Source organism: Chenopodium album, chromosome 4 (genome assembly GCF_948465745.1).
Source record: "Chenopodium album chromosome 4, dcCheAlbu1.1, whole genome shotgun sequence".
Lineage (NCBI taxonomy): Eukaryota > Viridiplantae > Streptophyta > Magnoliopsida > Caryophyllales > Amaranthaceae > Chenopodium > Chenopodium album.
The window spans coordinates 23,340,568-23,358,377 of NC_137837.1; the positions used below are offsets into that span (position 1 = coordinate 23,340,568).

The 17,810-nt window shown below is 34.6% G+C and overlaps 1 protein-coding gene and 1 long non-coding RNA gene across 2 annotated transcripts; one reads left to right on the forward strand and one right to left on the reverse strand.

The window, feature by feature from the left end:
• The first annotated feature begins 3,635 nt into the window (after positions 1 to 3,635).
• LOC145629047 (uncharacterized) lies at positions 3,636 to 8,472 on the forward strand. Its single transcript, XM_081681524.1, has 4 exons — positions 3,636 to 4,436; positions 5,827 to 5,985; positions 6,090 to 6,749; positions 7,041 to 8,472. Exons 1-4 carry the CDS (start codon positions 4,080 to 4,082, stop codon positions 8,214 to 8,216), a joined length of 2,352 nt encoding a protein of 783 aa, XP_081537650.1. The 5' UTR covers positions 3,636 to 4,079; the 3' UTR covers positions 8,217 to 8,472.
• A 1,679-nt stretch (positions 8,473 to 10,151) lies between these two features.
• Positions 10,152 to 16,042, reverse strand: LOC145626853 (uncharacterized). Its single transcript, XR_014111119.1, has 3 exons — positions 15,909 to 16,042; positions 11,382 to 11,442; positions 10,152 to 10,498 (listed from the first exon to the last, which is right to left on the reverse strand). It is a non-coding gene; the product is annotated as an uncharacterized LOC145626853 (long non-coding RNA).
• Between the last annotated feature and the right edge of the window lie 1,768 nt (positions 16,043 to 17,810).

The following is a 17,810-nucleotide window of genomic DNA, read 5'->3' on the forward strand; positions in this document are numbered from 1 at the left end:
AAATCAAAACACAAAGAATAATCCTAAGCCTTGAAAATAGTCTTGAACAATAAAACGTCGTCTATAGATTATGTATTTTGTGAAATCGGGCAAAAATCTAAATTAAAGGAAATTAGAAAAAATTGGAACGTAGTGCAACACGGTACAATGATTTCAAATATTTTCCAATTTTATATTTCACGCAAAAAAAAAAAAAAAAAAAAAAAAAAAAAATTCCCATCAAAAAATTAACTTTGCACCGTGCCATGTCACATGTACCATGACACAATACTTTGTACCATAACATGGCACATTGTGATGAAGCACCACACACCTCAGATGTGGTGCGACACTATTTTACCATGTTTGACATCTGTCCAGCATCCCAACCTATACATACCAGACTCATTATTCTAGGAGTTTGGGACAACCAATTCACAACCAATTCTTACACGATTCCTCCCAACACAATTTCTTCTTACTACGCATTAAACACAATCATCGTACAAACTTCCTCCTAAGCATTCCAAGGGGTCCATACCGTATTCAAGGTTCTATACCTAAACCAAAGCATGAAAGTATAAATTCCCCAGGGTTTGGACAAATTTAAAACTTTATTCTTTCTCTCTCTATTTCATTTACTACCTCCGCTTCGGATTACTCGCAACAGTTTTCTAAAACGGCCGCTTCACATTACTCGCAACAACTTATTTTCTTTCCTGTTTTAGTAAGATTTTTTGTATAATTTTACAAAATTACCCTTACTTTTGTTTTAAACACCCTAATTAAAAAAAACTGATTTTATCTTATTAACTTATAATCTAACATTAATTAACTTAACTATTTCCACTAAAATCAATCCTCTTCCATCTAAATTCATCTATCATCCCAATTCCCAGCCACTTTCTTCCTTCAACCACCTTCATCTTCTTCCTCATCCCCATTAATTTTCACTCTCTTCCTTCATCTTCTTCCTCATTCCCATTATTTTTCTCTCTCCTCCTCCAACTCAATTTTCAAGGTTTTAGAGGGTTTCGTGGGTTCGTTGGGTTAGTGCGTGGGTACGATGGCTTGGTGGTTTCGCGAGATCGGTGGTTTCGTTGGCTGCTTGTGGTGGTCGTGAGTGGTTTCAATGGGTTGGTGGGTTCAAGGGTTCGTGGTTTTGTGGGTTCAAGGATTCGTTGTTTTGTAGGTTGGTGGTGGTCGTGAGTGGTTACTCTGGGTTGGTGTTGGTGGTGGTGGTGGTGGGTTCAAGGGTTTTTGTGGTTTGTGGGTTTTAATTTCCAGATTTGTGGGTTTTCGTGGGATTGGTGGTGATGTTGGTGGTCGTGGTTTTCGTGGGTCGGTGGTGGTGGTCGTCGTGGTTGTGGTTTTCGTGGGTTCGCTGGGTTGGTGGTGGTGTTAGTGGTTTCGGTGGTGGTGGCTGGTGTTAGTGGTTTCGGTGGTAGTGGTCGTGGTCGTGGGTTTGCTGGGTTGGTGGTGTTAGTGGTGTTAGTGGTGTCGGTGGTGGTGGTGGTCGTGAGTGGTTTCGGTGCTGTTGGTGACTTGGTGGTGGTGGGGGTGGTGGCAGCGTTGTTGGTGGTGGCAGCGTTGTTGGTGGTGGTGGGTTAATTATTTTAATTATTGTTAAATTTGTTTTTTCTTTTTTTTTGGGTTGGATTAATAGTTAAGTAAATGCCCTTATTTTCAATAACTACACTTAGGATCTTTTGCCTTGGCCTCCGCAAAGTTGTCCTTTGTTGCGAGTAACCCGAAGCGGAGGTAGTATAATTCCTTGAAGTTACTACTCCCTCCGTTCCCTAATGTTTTTTACGTTTGGAATTATGCGCGGTTATTAAGAAATTGTGTAAAGTTAAGGTATATTGGAATATTTCAATGATTGAAAGTACACTTTTATTGAAAAATACAATCTTAGAGGAGAGAGGAGAGGGAAAGTAATAATAAGTGTTAAAAAACTATTAAAATAGTACAAAAAGTATAATAGCACATGGAAAAGTAAGGACTTTTGAGTAAAAAAAATTGTAAAACAAGGGTAATTTTGTCCAAAATTTATGACCAAAATAGGAAAGATACTAAATGTAAAGAATAAAAAGGAACACCCTAAATGGAAACGTAAAAAACATTTAGGAACGGAGGGAGTAACAATTTATTTATGATGTAGCTAGCAATTTAAAGGAGCACGTGCAATGTAAGTGATTAATTTATTTAATTGCTTATTATTGTTATTGTTATTGTTATTGTTGTTATTATTATTGTTGTTATTATTTTTTGATTTGAATGTTTTGAATATAATATGACGTTGTTTCTAATTTTTTGCGTTTTATTTTATTTTGTTTGGATCAGTTTTTTGCATGTTTAAACAAGAATATGTAAATGAAAATCAAGCCTAATATGATAATTTGGACAACCAATTTAAGTTATCTTTTAATAATATTAGTTTGGAACAAATTAAATATTACTCCCTCCGTTTTTAAATACCTGCTTTATTTCTCCATGCGCAGAGTTTTAGGAGAAATTGGAGAAAGTAATAAAATATAGAGGTAGTGGGGTGGGTAAAAGAATTAAAAATTGTATAAGTTAAAAATAGTGGAGAGAATTAGATGAGAGAGAATATATGTTGGGTCCACTAGGTGAGTGAAATTAATTTAATATTGTAAAAACTTTTCAAATAAAGAAATGGAGCAAGAATTTAAAAACGGTCGGAAAAGGAAAGTGGAGCAAGTATTTAAAAACAGAGGGAGTATTGTTTGTATGTCAATCAAATTGCAAAAAGTACTTTTCACAATACGAATTGAGTAGAGGCCAATACGGGCTAGATTGTCTCAATGACTCAACTTCATACCATCATTCCCGATCCCCTAATTGTGGTTTATGACCCTACGGAGTTAGGAATCTTTTGATTGTGAATGGGGTATGACCTTCATGGATTAGATTTGTAGTTGCCTTTGTCACTTTTCCTAGAATCTATGAACGGTTTACAAGTTCCTTAAAAACTTATTGGCAGCTTCTTACTTTATCCATTGTTCCTAATTGTATAATGTCAAATCCCACTTCTAATGTTTGTCAATCACGTTCACACCCATGCTTAAGTAGGCACGCTTTGATTGATGCCTACACTCACGTTCCCCTTTTTATCTCGGTAACACGTTTAGTCCTTCCTAGAATCTATGAACGGTTTACAAGTTCCTTAAAAACTTATTGGCAGCTTCTTACTTTATCCATTGTTCCTAATTGTATAATGTCAAATCCCACTTCTAATGTTTGTCAATCACGTTCACACCCATGCTTAAGTAGGCACGCTTTGATTGATGCCTACACTCACGTTTTGTTAACCAGATTTATTAAACGTGTCGAAAAATCTTTGACACTGATTCGCTTTTTTCGTATTCTATGAAAAAAAAAAGAAATTAGCCTCATTCAATTAATTTAAAAAAAATTTATTATGTTATTGTATCATGTCAATTTTTATCATCTCTTACTCTACATCATTGCCTTTATGAATCCGTGTGTGTACAACACTACTAACTAATTTCCACATAGTTTCAAAAACTTGTCACACACAATCCTATCCACAAATTTCCTAATTAATTTGTTAATGGAAAATAAAAAAAGAAGAAGAGTGAGACGTTATGTTTTAGCTTTAGTAAAATAGTGCCGGCCTTGTATCTCAATCTTGCCACCTATTTGTATCCAAATCGGTGGTGGAAGTGGAATTTGTATGTGAATATACAACCATCATTACTTGTCAAAAACACATCATCCCTCACTTTCAACTTTTTTTTTAAAGACATTTTTATCAATTTTTTTTTTAAAAAATATTTTATTTTCACAATTTCACCCACTCTAATCCCCTAAAAAGTCAACTCATAACCCCATTATATATATTCTTCCTCATATCCCAAATACTTTAAAACAAAATAAATTTTATATTAAAAAAAAAAATCCCACTCTACTTTAACCCTCCACTTCTTCAAATTCCAATTACTCATCCTCTTTTTTGACCAAAAATTTCCCAAAAATTCCAGATACCTATTTGAGAAAAGTGAACCAATTGTGCAAATTTTGATTTTTTTTTTGGGTAAAAGTTTTAATCTTTGTTAATGGTTGTGAATATGATCAAGTGGAGGCCATGGTTGCCACCACTTCAATCGAGAAAATTTGAGGTTAAAATTGTGGTTGGTTCAATAAAAGGGTTAAATTTAATTCAAGAAGAGAAAGATGATGATGAAAATTATAAATTTAGGGTGGAGATTAAGTGGAAAAACCCTAAATCAAATGGGTTTAAATCATTGAAAAACAAGGGTGTCAAGAAATTAATTTCAAGGGAAGAAAGATTGGGTGAAAGCGGTGTCGTTCAGTGGGATGAAGAATTTACGAGGGTTTGTCAATTTTGTGGGTCTAAAGATAAGATTGAGGGTGTTTTTCATCCTTGTGAAGTTTCTTTGGTGGTCTTTTATGTAAGTTTTCAATTAATATATTAATTAATTTATTTAGTTTTTGTTTTAATTCATGGATGTTGATTTTAAAGATTACTTCTTTGAGATTAAATGTTGATGTTGATCATATATCCAAGTTGACTTTTTGGATTATTATGTGGGTATTGAATTTCATAGATTCTTTAAATTTTGTTTGATTTTGTGACAGCTGCATGTTTTGTTTTTGTTTTTGTTCTTTTTTTTTTTTTTTTTTTTTTTTTTTTTTTTTTTTTATTTATTTTGTATATTTTATTTTCATGGGATGATCATGTGCGGTTGTTGATTTGCATTGAAAATCGGAATTTTTGTTGATCAATTTTGAATTTTGGGGTTAGAATTATCCATATGCCTTGATTCTTGGACTAAACCTCGTTAAAAAAAATAATCCTGTTTTTGTTAGGTATTTTTTTGGTTATGCATATGCTGATTTTTAGGGATATATACAAAAAATATGTTTTTGGTTTGAATTTTATGACTGGTTGGATATTGGATTGAACTGACTGACTGATTAAGCCAAGGTTTTTAGCACATGAATCTTATTTCTGAGTGAACTTGTTAATGATGATACACAAATCTATAATTTTACAATGTTTTGCACTTTCGTGACCCATGATTTTATTGTTTTTATTCCAACAATGTGATCGATCACTACTAGAAATAGGCCGAATTCCGATGGAAGTGTTCTGACGGACACAAAAATCCGTCGCAAATCACAAAATTTCCGACGGAAAAAAATTCTGTCGGAAAGTTCCGACGGAATAAAATTCCGTCGAAAATTTCCGACGGAATAAAATTCCGTCGAAAATTTCCGACGGATTTAAAACAGTTCCGACGGAAATTCGTAGGAAAGTATGTTCCGACGGAATTTTCCTACAAATAGTGTTTAAAAATAGTGTTTCCGACGGAATTTTCGTCGGAAAAGTTCATTTTTCCTACAAATGCTTTTCCGACAACCGCTTCCGACGGAAACCCTATTTCCGACGGATTTCAGGGTGTTTCCGACGGAATTTTTCCGTCGGAATTTAGCCTATTTCTAGTAGTGGATGATGCACTGTTATGTTATCTTGCTGTCATGATGCAGATCTATTTGATTCAGCTAAGCTAATAATTCAAGTCATTGGTTTTTCTTGGCTGTCGTGGTTGTATCTGAACTCGTAGCATGTTAATATTGTCGGAACCTGTTTGGCATTCTCGTTCAACTCTAAGAAAGTATGATTTTTGAGCTGCAGAATTTTTTTGTTGCTTGAATTACTTTTTATTCTTGTTTTTTGTTGGTTGTTTAGCTTAATTGTCCTTTTCCTTTGTCTCATTTATGTATGATATGTAAGAGTTTTTTTTTAAATGGATTTACTGATCTGTTTCTAAAATTTAGGGTTCTGAGAAACGAACAAAGAAGATGGCTCCGTTGACAGCATCTGCTGTATTAAACCTTGCTGAATTTGTTTCTTTGGAAGAAGATGTGAAGGATTTTGACATCAATGTTCCTCTTTCTATCCTCCATAGCGGTTTCAATTGCAGCCCCTCTCTTTGTGTAAGCCCCGCTCTTTTATATACTTGGTTTAGAATTATGTGGCTGCATTTGGTACTCCTGGTATGTTTGTGAACCATGCTCACAAGTTTTATTGCTGCATACAGATTTCTCTTAGCTTGATGGAGTTGAAATCTGCGCGAGAACCGTCAGTTGAAGGGCAGAGACCAATAATGTTTGCTCCATTATCGCCTTGTTTTGGTGCTTCTCATCTGATCAAGAAAGATGAAGCTTCTTCTTTTAAATCAAATCTACGAAAAGTTAAAAGCTTGACAGATTTTGTTTCATCTAGAAAATTGAAGAAGGCATACAATGGAGAAGGCAGTTGTGACAGTAAGTTCTCTACTGGAAGTGAGGATTCAGACCCTTTCGACACAGACTCATTTGGCGATACTGATGAGGGTGAATCAGAAGAAAGTAAAGAGGATGTGGATGTTCAAAAATCCTGCAGTTATGGCACTTTAGTCCATGCCAACTTCGCTGGAGGAACACTTGACCTAGGAGTCAATTGTGAGGGCGATGATTTGGTTTATTACGGCAGACATAAACCACATGTAGACAGCTCTGTTGCTCAAGATTATGACACATCGATTTCAGAGCAATTGCAGAGGCCGAGTTCGAAATTTGGTATTTCATGGACGAAAGGAAAGCTGAGCTTTAAATCTCGTAAGGTCAAAGGAGAGCCATTACTGAAGAAGGACTATGGTGAAGAAGGCGGAGATGATATTGATTTTTATCGCCGACAGCTTTCTGATGAATCCTTAGCGGTAAGCATCGATCTAAAATCACTCTTGTTTTTTTTTTTTGGTTATTGTTTTAGCTTAGTTGCATATAAAAATTATGATGTTTGGGTATGTAAGTCTGTCTTTAAGTTTTCAAAATTGTGCTAAGTGCATGGTTATGTGATTTGAGTATTGTTGTGGACTTGTGGCTTCCATTTATCTAAATTTGCAATTCTTTGTGAGTCTAAATGATTGGGGGAATCAAGAAAAATTGTTGGAGGGCATGACTAATGCATAAATAAACAATAATGGTTGTGAATCCTTGATTAATTGCAGCAATTTGAAGGTTCGATGGGAAGTGCATCATACATTTCTGAATTTGGGGATGACAACTTTGCTGTCGGTAGCTGGGAGCAAAAGGAGGTTCTGAGCCGTGATGGGAGCTTGAAGCTTCAAACTCAAGTCTTTTTTGCTTCAATTGATCAAAGAAGTGAAAGGGCAGCTGGTGAGAGTGCATGCACTGCTTTGGTTGCTGTCATTGCTGATTGGCTTCACTCCAACCAAAGGGAAATGCCTGTAAAATCTGAATTTGACAGCCTCATTCGAGAAGGTTCCCTTCAGTGGAGAAATCTCTGTGAGAATGAGGACTACCGGGAGAAATTTCCTGACAAGCACTTTGATCTTGAGACTGTCATTCAAGCTAAAATCCGCCCCCTCTCTGTCGTCCCAGAGAGATCTTTCATTGGTTTTTTTCATCCCGATGGGCTAGAAGAGGAGTGTTTTGGCTTCCTTCAGGGTGCCATGTCATTTGACAATATATGGGATGAGATTTGCCGGGTTGCATCAGAGCTAAACTGCAATAGTGAACCTTTGGTGTATGTTGTGAGCTGGAATGACCATTTTTTCATCCTCAGGGTTGACTGGGATGCCTTTTACATCATTGACACATTGGGAGAAAGGCTTTACGAGGGCTGCAATCAAGCTTTTGTTCTCAAATTCAACCATGACACCACCATCGAAACATTACCTTGTCAAACTTCATCATCAGAGGATGCAAAGCCCACTGAAACAAAGTCTGCAATAGTGGAGGCTTCTTCATCAACGGGTCAACAGCAAGTTTCGTCTGACCAGGAATCAGAAAGTGCACAAGGGATAAAGGAAGAGAAGGTGCATTGCAGAGGTAAAGATTCCTGCAAGGAGTACATAAAGAGTTTCTTGGCTGCCATCCCAATAAGGGAGTTGCAGATTGATATGAAGAAGGGATTGAAGTCTTCAGCCCCGATTCACCAGCGACTACAGATAGAGTTTAACTTCACTAAGCAGCAGTTTTTCCCAGCACCTGCTGAGTATATAGCTTCGGAGATAGCAGGTGTTGTTCCAATTTTGACAGCGGCTGATGTACATGCATCAATGGCAGTTGATCAAGTACCAGCACCAATAATGGTGGCCGATTTACCAGCTCCAGTAGCAGTTGACGTACCAGCATCAATGATGACAGTCGCTGTTGCTTAGGAAAAAAATTGAGAAGGGATTATACATATTGTCCATTCTAACTCATAATTTTTTGGAGGGTTTTTTATTTTCTCCATGTTTTCTTTTTTTAAACAGACGTTTAAGGTCTTACAGGAGGCATTATGTGTAATTAATCTTACTAAGCCCTTGTGAGTGCATTTCGCCCTCAAAAGTGCAGGGTGATCTTTTGCACTTAGTATAGAGATAAACTGTTATGCCATATTATAACATGATAATAAAAGTGTTTTTATTTTAATTTTGTTTCAACTTCTCTTATATAGTACAGTTATTTGTTTCAGTGAGATTTTTCAGATGCTAGAGCTTAGTTAAAAAGTTAAAAGTAGAGGCTTTTGTCTTTCTGGTCTTTCATTCTGGTGAATTTGAAAATTTGAAGTGATGCAATTCCATTTGCTTTTATGAAGGAGTAATAAATTGACATATATGAAAAGACAAATGTTTTCCAATATCAAATACTTGCGTACGTAGTAAAAGTTATCTACTTGCAAATTTGACTTATGTTTTACTTGAGTTAATTAAATATAATGTATCAATGTGTAGAAGACATTTATTATATTCGGTGATACTAATTCAACCAGTTTTTTAGTTGACGTGCTGAATTTTTCACTATTCCCAAACTACAATTTAACTAGTTTTTGTGATTTATTTTGAATCGTCTCGTTGTAAATTTACAATGTTTATAATTAGAGATAATCATAAACATTATGCATTGACGCACGTGATAAAAGAAACATGTAAAAAAAAAAATGTAGGTAGTATATAACTATATTAGTAGTACATGTATTTTAGAAATGCAATGGTGTGACAGCTTAAACTAGTTCCTGATTGTATAGTCACATTCACATATACAAAATACTATTTATGATATTCTAATTTGATTGTCGTCATTCATGATTTCTAAAATAACAATTTCAATGTACTTTTATTCTTAAAGAGGGGTTGAACTAGTGTGACAACTACTTTTCTAAAGCACAGACAATTACATTAAATAGAGTTTAAAGTGAATTTTAAATCCAATTGAATTAATGTTTCTTGCACACAAGATGCTACAGCCTACAGGCATGGAACAAGCACACCCAAATTTAGTGGGAGAAGATGTGTTTAACGGTACATGTTAATGTTGATGAACTATAGTTGATAATGATTTTGCAAATTATGACTTTGACTTTGAAGTTGCACCAATCTAAATGGGATGTCATAATAAAGCCTAAAAGTATGTGTGTTGTCTGCCACTTTATATTTATGTGGTGTATTATGTATGTGTCTGCCACTTTGCTGTGTTTGCTTCTACGCACAACCCATATCTTGCATGGAAAATCTTGCTTATTTTTGGTATCGTGCGCATTGAATATGTAAGACATTTCGCGTTCGCGTAAATTTGTGTGGAGGGAGGAATTTCTCGCTTTTAAGGCTATGTTCGGTTTAACTTATTCAAGTAATTGCTTATTTTGAAATTAATTTGATGTGATCACTTAGCTTTATTTGTGTTAGTTTATCTATGTATATCAATGTATACAATTTCATAAAGAAAATGATTTAAAAATTTTCAGATTTGGAAAATACTTCTTCCATTTCAAAATAATCTTCTCATCTGAAATATTTTGGGTAATTTTAGGTGAGGAAAAAAATCTTAAAATTGTGAGCAGCATGCTAAATTTAAAATTTGAAGTATTTTCATTGAGATTTTTTTTTTTATTTTTTTATTTTTCCATTATCGAGCATTATTTAGGAAAATTGCTCAGAGTTATAGATATGGCAATAGTAACACCCAACAGAAGTGACAGTGCATTATTGCACATTTATCAAATGCCACAGGAAATAGGGTATATGTGATGAGTGCTATGCAGAATATCACCACCATGTCTGAAAGCAAACTAATAGAGCAAGACATTAATTAAAATAAGAAAAAAGAAAATATAATGAAAAGATGTGGTTGTTATTAAGTTTAAGAAGACAAATTCGTACAACAATAAATTATTCTAACAATTATGTCAACATGAATAAACAATAATCATGATTACCGAAGCGTAAAATACTTGGCTAAGATCATGGCTCAATCTGACGATCATATACCCAGTTGAAAATGCTAGCAGTTGATTAGTCTCTAAAACCATTATTCCCAACGTATGTTGTATTTTCAATACGCACAGATTGTTGACTTACGGAATTGATGTGAAAAGAATACAAGGCATGTAGTCAATACATCATCCATCTTTGATTAGCTGAGAAAGAAGGTTGACAACTCCCGACATCGGGGCATCATTCTGCAACAAAAATACAGATGTTTAGTTCCATGTTTTAGTTCTAAAGGAACAGAAGATCGCTTCAATACAAAACAGTTCACTCCAAGAAGCAAAATGAATGTTGAGATACAGCATTTTCATAAATCTGTTGACAAAACTCCTCTCAGACTGTACTATCTTTTTTACGAAGTATTTTTTTTGCAAACTATAGATACACACCTTGACTCTCCCCACCCACCCACCCACCCAAAAAAAAAAAAAAGAAAACCCCAAAACCTTCCTGTCAAAATATAGATCTGACATATTCTGTTTTCTTAAATATACGGAAAGTTCAATCCTTAGTATAAGGAATCAATTTCATTGGCAGGCTAAACATAGTTTATGTTTAGATTTTTATGCAATCCACACCAAAAATGCATTCACCCAAAGATCCTAGGTCTCAAGTCAGACCGTATGAAAAAAATAGGATCACTATGCAGCATGCCAGCACCTATGATTAGGTCGGTCTTACCAATGAGGTTTTGGCCTAATAACAAATATTGAGAGATTGTATACGATAGGTCAGTGTATCACAGGTTCAAATCCCCTCTCTCCCATTTGTAATTTATAATCCCCTTGTGACTCCCTTGGACCCAAAAAAGCTAAAAAAAAGAGTCATTCTGTAGGTCTTTTCCACAGAATCGAAGCACATTGGATAAAGTAGAAATCAACAGCTTAACAACTATGATCCCACATACTATAATCACATACCCTACCCATTTACTGGCCCAAAGTACAGGATCAAACGGAGGAATAAAGCAGAGAAGGACAGAGCGACTACAACAACCTTTGACCAAAACAAAATTATTAGAATATCAGTAGTTAAACAAAATTAAACAAGAGGCACACAATTCAGGCCACTCACCAAAAATACAACATCAAAGGCTTTTTTGTAACTCTCAAGAGATTCATTGACCTTGTCATTCCTGCATAATTCATATGGATCATGATCAGTCACAAATTCTACTTAAATGATAGTGCAAGGCTACAACTATACAAAAAAAAAAAAATTAATATAGTAAATGAATGGTACAGCTTTGGACTATTCTCTATCAATAATTAATAAACCAACTTTCTATTTGATAATCCTAAAATAATATTTCAATTTCAATATTCAGTAAATTAAAATTTGAACCTTTCCTTGTCCCTTTAATTACATCATTAACTAATAATTCTTAAACTAAAGCAGGGCAATATCAATTTGGATGAGATGATAAAGAACGATTTTTATGATATTTTAACTCAATTTCTTAAACTAATGTGGTAAATTACTTTGGGTGGAAGAAATACTACATATTAATTTTGTCATTGGTGGCAAGAGAAGCTGAAAAACATGGGTTAAAGCTCCAAACAAAATCTAATGTAACAAATTATGTGGCTTGTATTCTTTTCACATCAATTCCTTAAGTCAACCATCTGTGTGTATTTAAAAAATACAACCTACCTTGGGAATCATTGTCTTAGAGACTAGACTACTACTATGATCATCAGATTGAGCAATGATTTTAACCAAGTGTTGCGTGCTTCAGTAATCAAGATTTGTATTTAATTATATTGACATTATAGTAAGAATCATTGTAGAAATCTGTTTACTTAATAACCACCTCATCTTTTCATTAATTCTATGTTTTTATTCACAAATTATATTCCAGGGAAATGATTTTCCATGGAAAACAATTTTCAAAGGAAATATACACTTGTAAAAACAGTTGTCCTTTGTTTTTTTTCCTTACAAGAAAAACAAATGGAAGAAGGAAAACATGGAAGTAGAAGGCAAAAGATGGATGGGAGGATATAAAAGGGATGAGGAATATGTGGCATTCATTCCTTTCGAAAGGAGAAATTTTCAACTCTTAAGAAATAAATTTTCCACCTTTCATAATTGTTTTCCATGCTTTACAAACCAAACAATAAAAAAATGGGAAACATGAGAGCTAAGTTGAATATTGTGGAAAGTTATAAGTATTAAGAGGTCTGGGAGGCTTTAATTGGCAATTTTATTAGCATAAATATACAATCATATGCTCATATCTTTACTTATTCTTCCCTTATCATTCTTCTTCCTTCCTGAATCTCTTCTGTCCTTAATCCTCTGTTTTGGTCACTATGCTAAGTTAATTTCTCAGCATTTTGCTAATTAAAAAAAAAAAAAAAAAACTCATCCAGATTTAATTTTATGCCAGCAGTATGCTTTCACATCATCCAATATATCTCCATTTCAAATACAGAGAAATTCCAGGCAAGAGTATCAGGAACCAAGAGGCAATGAAACAGGATTGTCATGAAATTTCCATAGCCACAATTAGTGAACAACAACCAGAAAAAAAGGGTACCACAGTAAAATCTGACTTGGAAACTCAATCACTTAATGTTGTAAAAGACGCAAGAAAAATTAATAAAATCAACAAACAAGAATACAGATTTTACATGGTTCACTAACAATATGTTAGCTATGTCCACAAGCAACGGACAAGAGGAAAGTTAATGAGCTTGAGGATATTACAGATAACATAATCGTTGCCATTGTTCTCTATTATATGGCTTAACCGTGTTTCTAAATCATTCTACATCTCATTTACAATGTTCTATTTTCAGTCTCATTGCCATCATTACTGCAGATACCAACAATGATGTAGCCAGTGAATAATTGTAACATAACTAGAGTAAAATAGGAAAAATATGATGAGGTTCTTTCCAGACAGCATCCCATAAATTCAAATATTGAGGATATACTAATCTAAAACCCAAAATATTTCCAATTCCAACTTCCAAAACCAGAACAAGAAGCACAGCTAATAGGGTAGTAAGAGTTGAGGCCAGACTGTCAGTTTTTGTTAGACCATGTCAAACAGCTGCTTTCAATACATTATTTGTTCCAGCACACCTTTAATTTTATTATGTTGTCCCTGTCAAAGAAAGCCTACAGTTTCAACAACCCAAATTCTACATTCAATATCATCAGCACTGGCTTGATCCTCACATGTCAAAGAGATTATTTTCTAATTTAAAATCTTCCAACAATTACAAGTACATGGCAGTATATATTGTAATAGCCTATTCCAGATGAGCAAATAGTTAATAAACCATTAGAAATCATCACCAAAGAAAACAGTACGAGATAAACTTAATAATAGAGCTAACAACTATGTATTAGTTATTCATCTTAGTAAGACCTTTAACAAACTTCAATAAAAAAATCACATAAGTCCACCAGTTAAAGATGTTAAGAGCGATTTTCACAATCCAGTAAGGTATAAAGCTTTAGCGAGAGGATCTCAAATCTGGGGAGGTAGTTAGGTCTATGTAATTCCAAGGACTCATTTTTATCAGCTCATTTATCGTAGTACAGATAAATACAAACTCCTGATCAAAACCCCTTTACATCCATCATTTTCCCAATATTCCTCCAAAAGACCTTAAGGTCCCGTTTGGTGTGTAAAATGTTTTCATGGAAAATGATTTTCCCATTATTTTTCATTTTCCTTTGTTTGGTTTGTGAAGGGGTGGAAAATTGCATTCATAATGGTGGAAAACATTTTCCTTGACTAAACAAGGGAAGCCACATTTTCCTCCCCTTCTCCTTATTTCTTTTTTATTTTCCTCTCATCTATCCCCACATTTCCACTCCTATTTTTAATTTCTCTTTTACTTTTCTTATAAGAACCAAAAAAAGGAAAATTATCTTGCAAGTGTGGTTTTCCTTAAAAATCTGTTTTCCATGAAAACTCGTTTTTCATTGAAAATGTTTTACATCAAACCAAATGCGGCCTATATTATTCAACCGCGGTGGAATTACATACAAAAGATGCAAATTTACAATTAAATTTATAAACGAATGCAACTATTGAACCATTTCAATTCTCTCTCCACTTCTTCATCATCTTCACTTATTTTCTCTCTCCTCCTCAGATTGATAATTCTAATTAAATAACTATATAATTGTGAGAATCTTGAAATCAAGTGTTGATTCTGCTTTTTCATACAATTATTCCCCACAATTGTTCAATTTATTTTGAGTTTAAATGTGCTATTCTGGGATGTGAGAAACATAGTTTGGGATGAATATTATTGGGAATTTTAATTGAAGATGTGAAGTATAACTTGATTGTTATTTTATTTGAGTTGTGGATCAGAATTGTTGTTATAGTTATTGTTGTTAGGGTGATGCTAAAGCTACCATTTGTCTATTGATGGTGCTAGGAGATGAAGAAGACGAGTTTGGGAAATTTTTACTCATTATATGCAAATAAGCAAACAAATTTACTCAATTTGTACATTTTGCGCAAATAAGCAAATATGACGATTATGCATTTATGCATGATATATTTGCTTCAAGAAATGAGATAGAATAGAGAAAAAGTTAAAATTTGCTCATTTTGGAATATAAGCAAATATGACAATTATTATATATGAAAAATTTGCTTTTAGAAATGAGAGGAGAGAAAAAGTAAGATTTAAGATTTGCCTTTTTCTCTGTCACCCCAATTTTTTTTCTCTCTTCCAAGGCCGATCTTTCGATCTTTGAGAATGAGTTAAATATATAGGAAATAGGAGCGAACATTTCTCTTCCATGACTGCTACAAGATGTTGGAGATTGGAACGCATTTCTATGACCAATCGTTGTTTGAGGCCCAAATTGATGAACCACAAGCCATTTCAAAGCCCGAGCAAGGAAATTCGAGCAAGATGATTAAGGGCTTGTTATTCACTTGAGGCATCATTGATGTGCAAAGGGCTAACTTTGCAAAGCCATAGAGAATTAGCTACAATCCTTGATAGCTATAGCTAATCTCTGTTGGGATGGGGAGATCACTCCCTAAATTCACTTCGAAGAAACCAATTGCATGCTTGGATGGACTCCAAAATCCAATTAACAATCTTGTGTGTTAACTGCACGGACCTGATATCCATTATTACTTCATGAATGGCTGAATTTTCCCCAAGGAGATTAAACATGCAAGCTAATCCCATGGCTAAAAAGGGAAGGAAGGATGATAAGATTGATACCTTAAGTTTCATAAAGAACACTTCTGTATTACTCAACAGGGATCTCCTCAGGTTTCTATAAGAGCAGATTTATATATTCCAACTAGGGAGTATCAGGGATTTCTGTTACAGGATTTGAATTCTATAGTAACAAAACAAATCTTACCCACCTTCCCCCCCCCCCCCCCCCCCCCCCCTATCTAGTTCCTGCTTTGCATATTCAGAAAAAAAATTATAAAATATAAAAAGGAAAAAAGAGTTGCAATGATAGAATGACAAATCATAACTATAAAATGCAAGAGAGCCAAAGATGATCATGAACTCATGGCAGAAGATGAGAACAACTTACAAAGAAAAACCAATACCATTGCTTTAATAGAAGATAGCATTGAAAAGATGAACTTACAAAAAACCCACTGATATTCGTGTTTCATAATCAAGACCATCTGACATTCCCAAGTCCCCAATGTGGTCTCCAAGAAGTAGAACATTGGTTCTCTGTTTCATGGCAACATAATCAACAACAGGCGCATCCACAGCTCCCACAGTTTAGTTATTTTTTTTACTCGACCCGAAAAGCCCGCACGATCAGAACATTTTGGGCGGGTTTGGACACAAAAACTTCGGCCCAAAACTTGGCCCGACCTGAAAAGTGAGCCGATTTTTTAACCTTGGCCTGGCCCGCCCAATGATCACCTATATCCTTGTCTAACACAAACATGTTCCTTTTTGTCAAATATTATGTTCTTTTTCAAACACTTTCAACCACCCAAGTAACCATGAAAAATAATATGTTCTTTTTATAAAGACTTTATGTTCTTTACAATGTCATGTTCTTGTCAAACACAAACATGTTCTTTTGTCAAACACAAGTATGTTCTTTTTCAAACACTAGCATTTTTTTTTTTGCCATGTTCTTTAAAATATGTCTAATGTTCTTTCCGGGTGCACCATGCGCATGGTGCACCCGGGTGCACTATACTATTTTCATATTACCATATCTTTGCTCCAATCATACTTCCTTGTTACCCAAAGTTTTAAGGTTCGAATCTTATTAAGTAAGGGTATATCAAGAGTTAAGGACTTAAAGCAAGGTGGGATGGTCCCCGAAAGGCCCCAACAACATCTTCATCACTTCACAACCTACTGTCTTAAGTCTTAGAACCGCATAGGCACTCCTAAGACTTGAGGGGCTTGTTGTATGGGAGGAATTGCAGTCAGACAGCCTATTGAGTAATTACCAGTGAAGTTACACACTCAAAAGAGATGGCATGAGTCATACGACCTCTTGAGGGGCTAGTTGTATGGGAGGTAATCAGCTCCGTCCAAAAGGTGCGCGACGACCAATGAAGAGTTGGCATGATGTCTCCTCAAAACCAAACTCGATGGCAAATAACCTTTCACCGTCATTAATGGTCGGGTCAAGTATTTTATCTCGGGAGTGCTTAAAATCCATAATTAGTCCAACATCAATATACAAATTAGTCCACATTTTAGTCCAAGTATTTAGTAAAAGCTTGTCCAAACCTCATTTAAGCCCAAACTGTGTTTACTCCATTTCATTAATTTTGATTGAGCCTGATTAATAAATATTATAAAACCCTAAACGTAAAATGAGTTTTAAATAGCGGAAACAACATCTAATTATCACGTACTTTATTTAAAAATAAGATAAAAATCAATTTAAAGGAATTTTCCAGAAAAAGCAATTGTCGTGTGTAGACACCCATTTGTGTCTCCCCAAAACCAAACCCAGTGATGAGTACCTTTCACGTCGAATCATAATCGAATGAAACGAAAGTGTGGAAGTCTAGTGTTGCGGAAAGTTTTTGTTTCTTTTCTCTTCTCTCTGTTTTTGAAAACTTATTTTAAGAAAACAGCCAATCCAGTTTGGTTGGTCCATGTTATGGGTCCAATAATAGTGTAGTTGGATTGGGCTTGCAAAGACCTTTCCAACGATATATTATAAGCCCAATTCCGATGAATATTGAGGAAGTTATGGCCAATTTACCAAACTGGGCCCGGTTTGAGCCTAATATGCGGCCTAATGATCTAGAGGAGGGCCTATTATTAATTATCATTCCTAAAGCTATTAGGATTGATTATAGTCTTTTAGAATACTCTAGAAGGTTCTTTTAAATCCTAATGGAGTTAGGATTGATAATTATGTTTTAAAGAGTTTGAAATTGAATAAAACTACTCCTTTTAAGAATCCTTGTTTTGTACGAAGTGGAATATATTCAGATTTTATTTTCGTGCCTCATAATATTTATCCAAACTTTATATGGTTGGATAGATCTTTAAATTA

Coding starts and splice junctions, on each gene's coding strand:
- LOC145629047 (XM_081681524.1), top strand. CDS start 4,080: ATGGTTGTGAATATGATCAAGTGGAGGCCATGGTTGCCACCACTTCAA. Junction 5,986..6,089: donor ATTGCAGCCCCTCTCTTTGT/GTAAGCCCCGCT, acceptor TGCTGCATACAG/ATTTCTCTTAGCTTGATGGA. Junction 6,750..7,040: donor TTTCTGATGAATCCTTAGCG/GTAAGCATCGAT, acceptor GATTAATTGCAG/CAATTTGAAGGTTCGATGGG.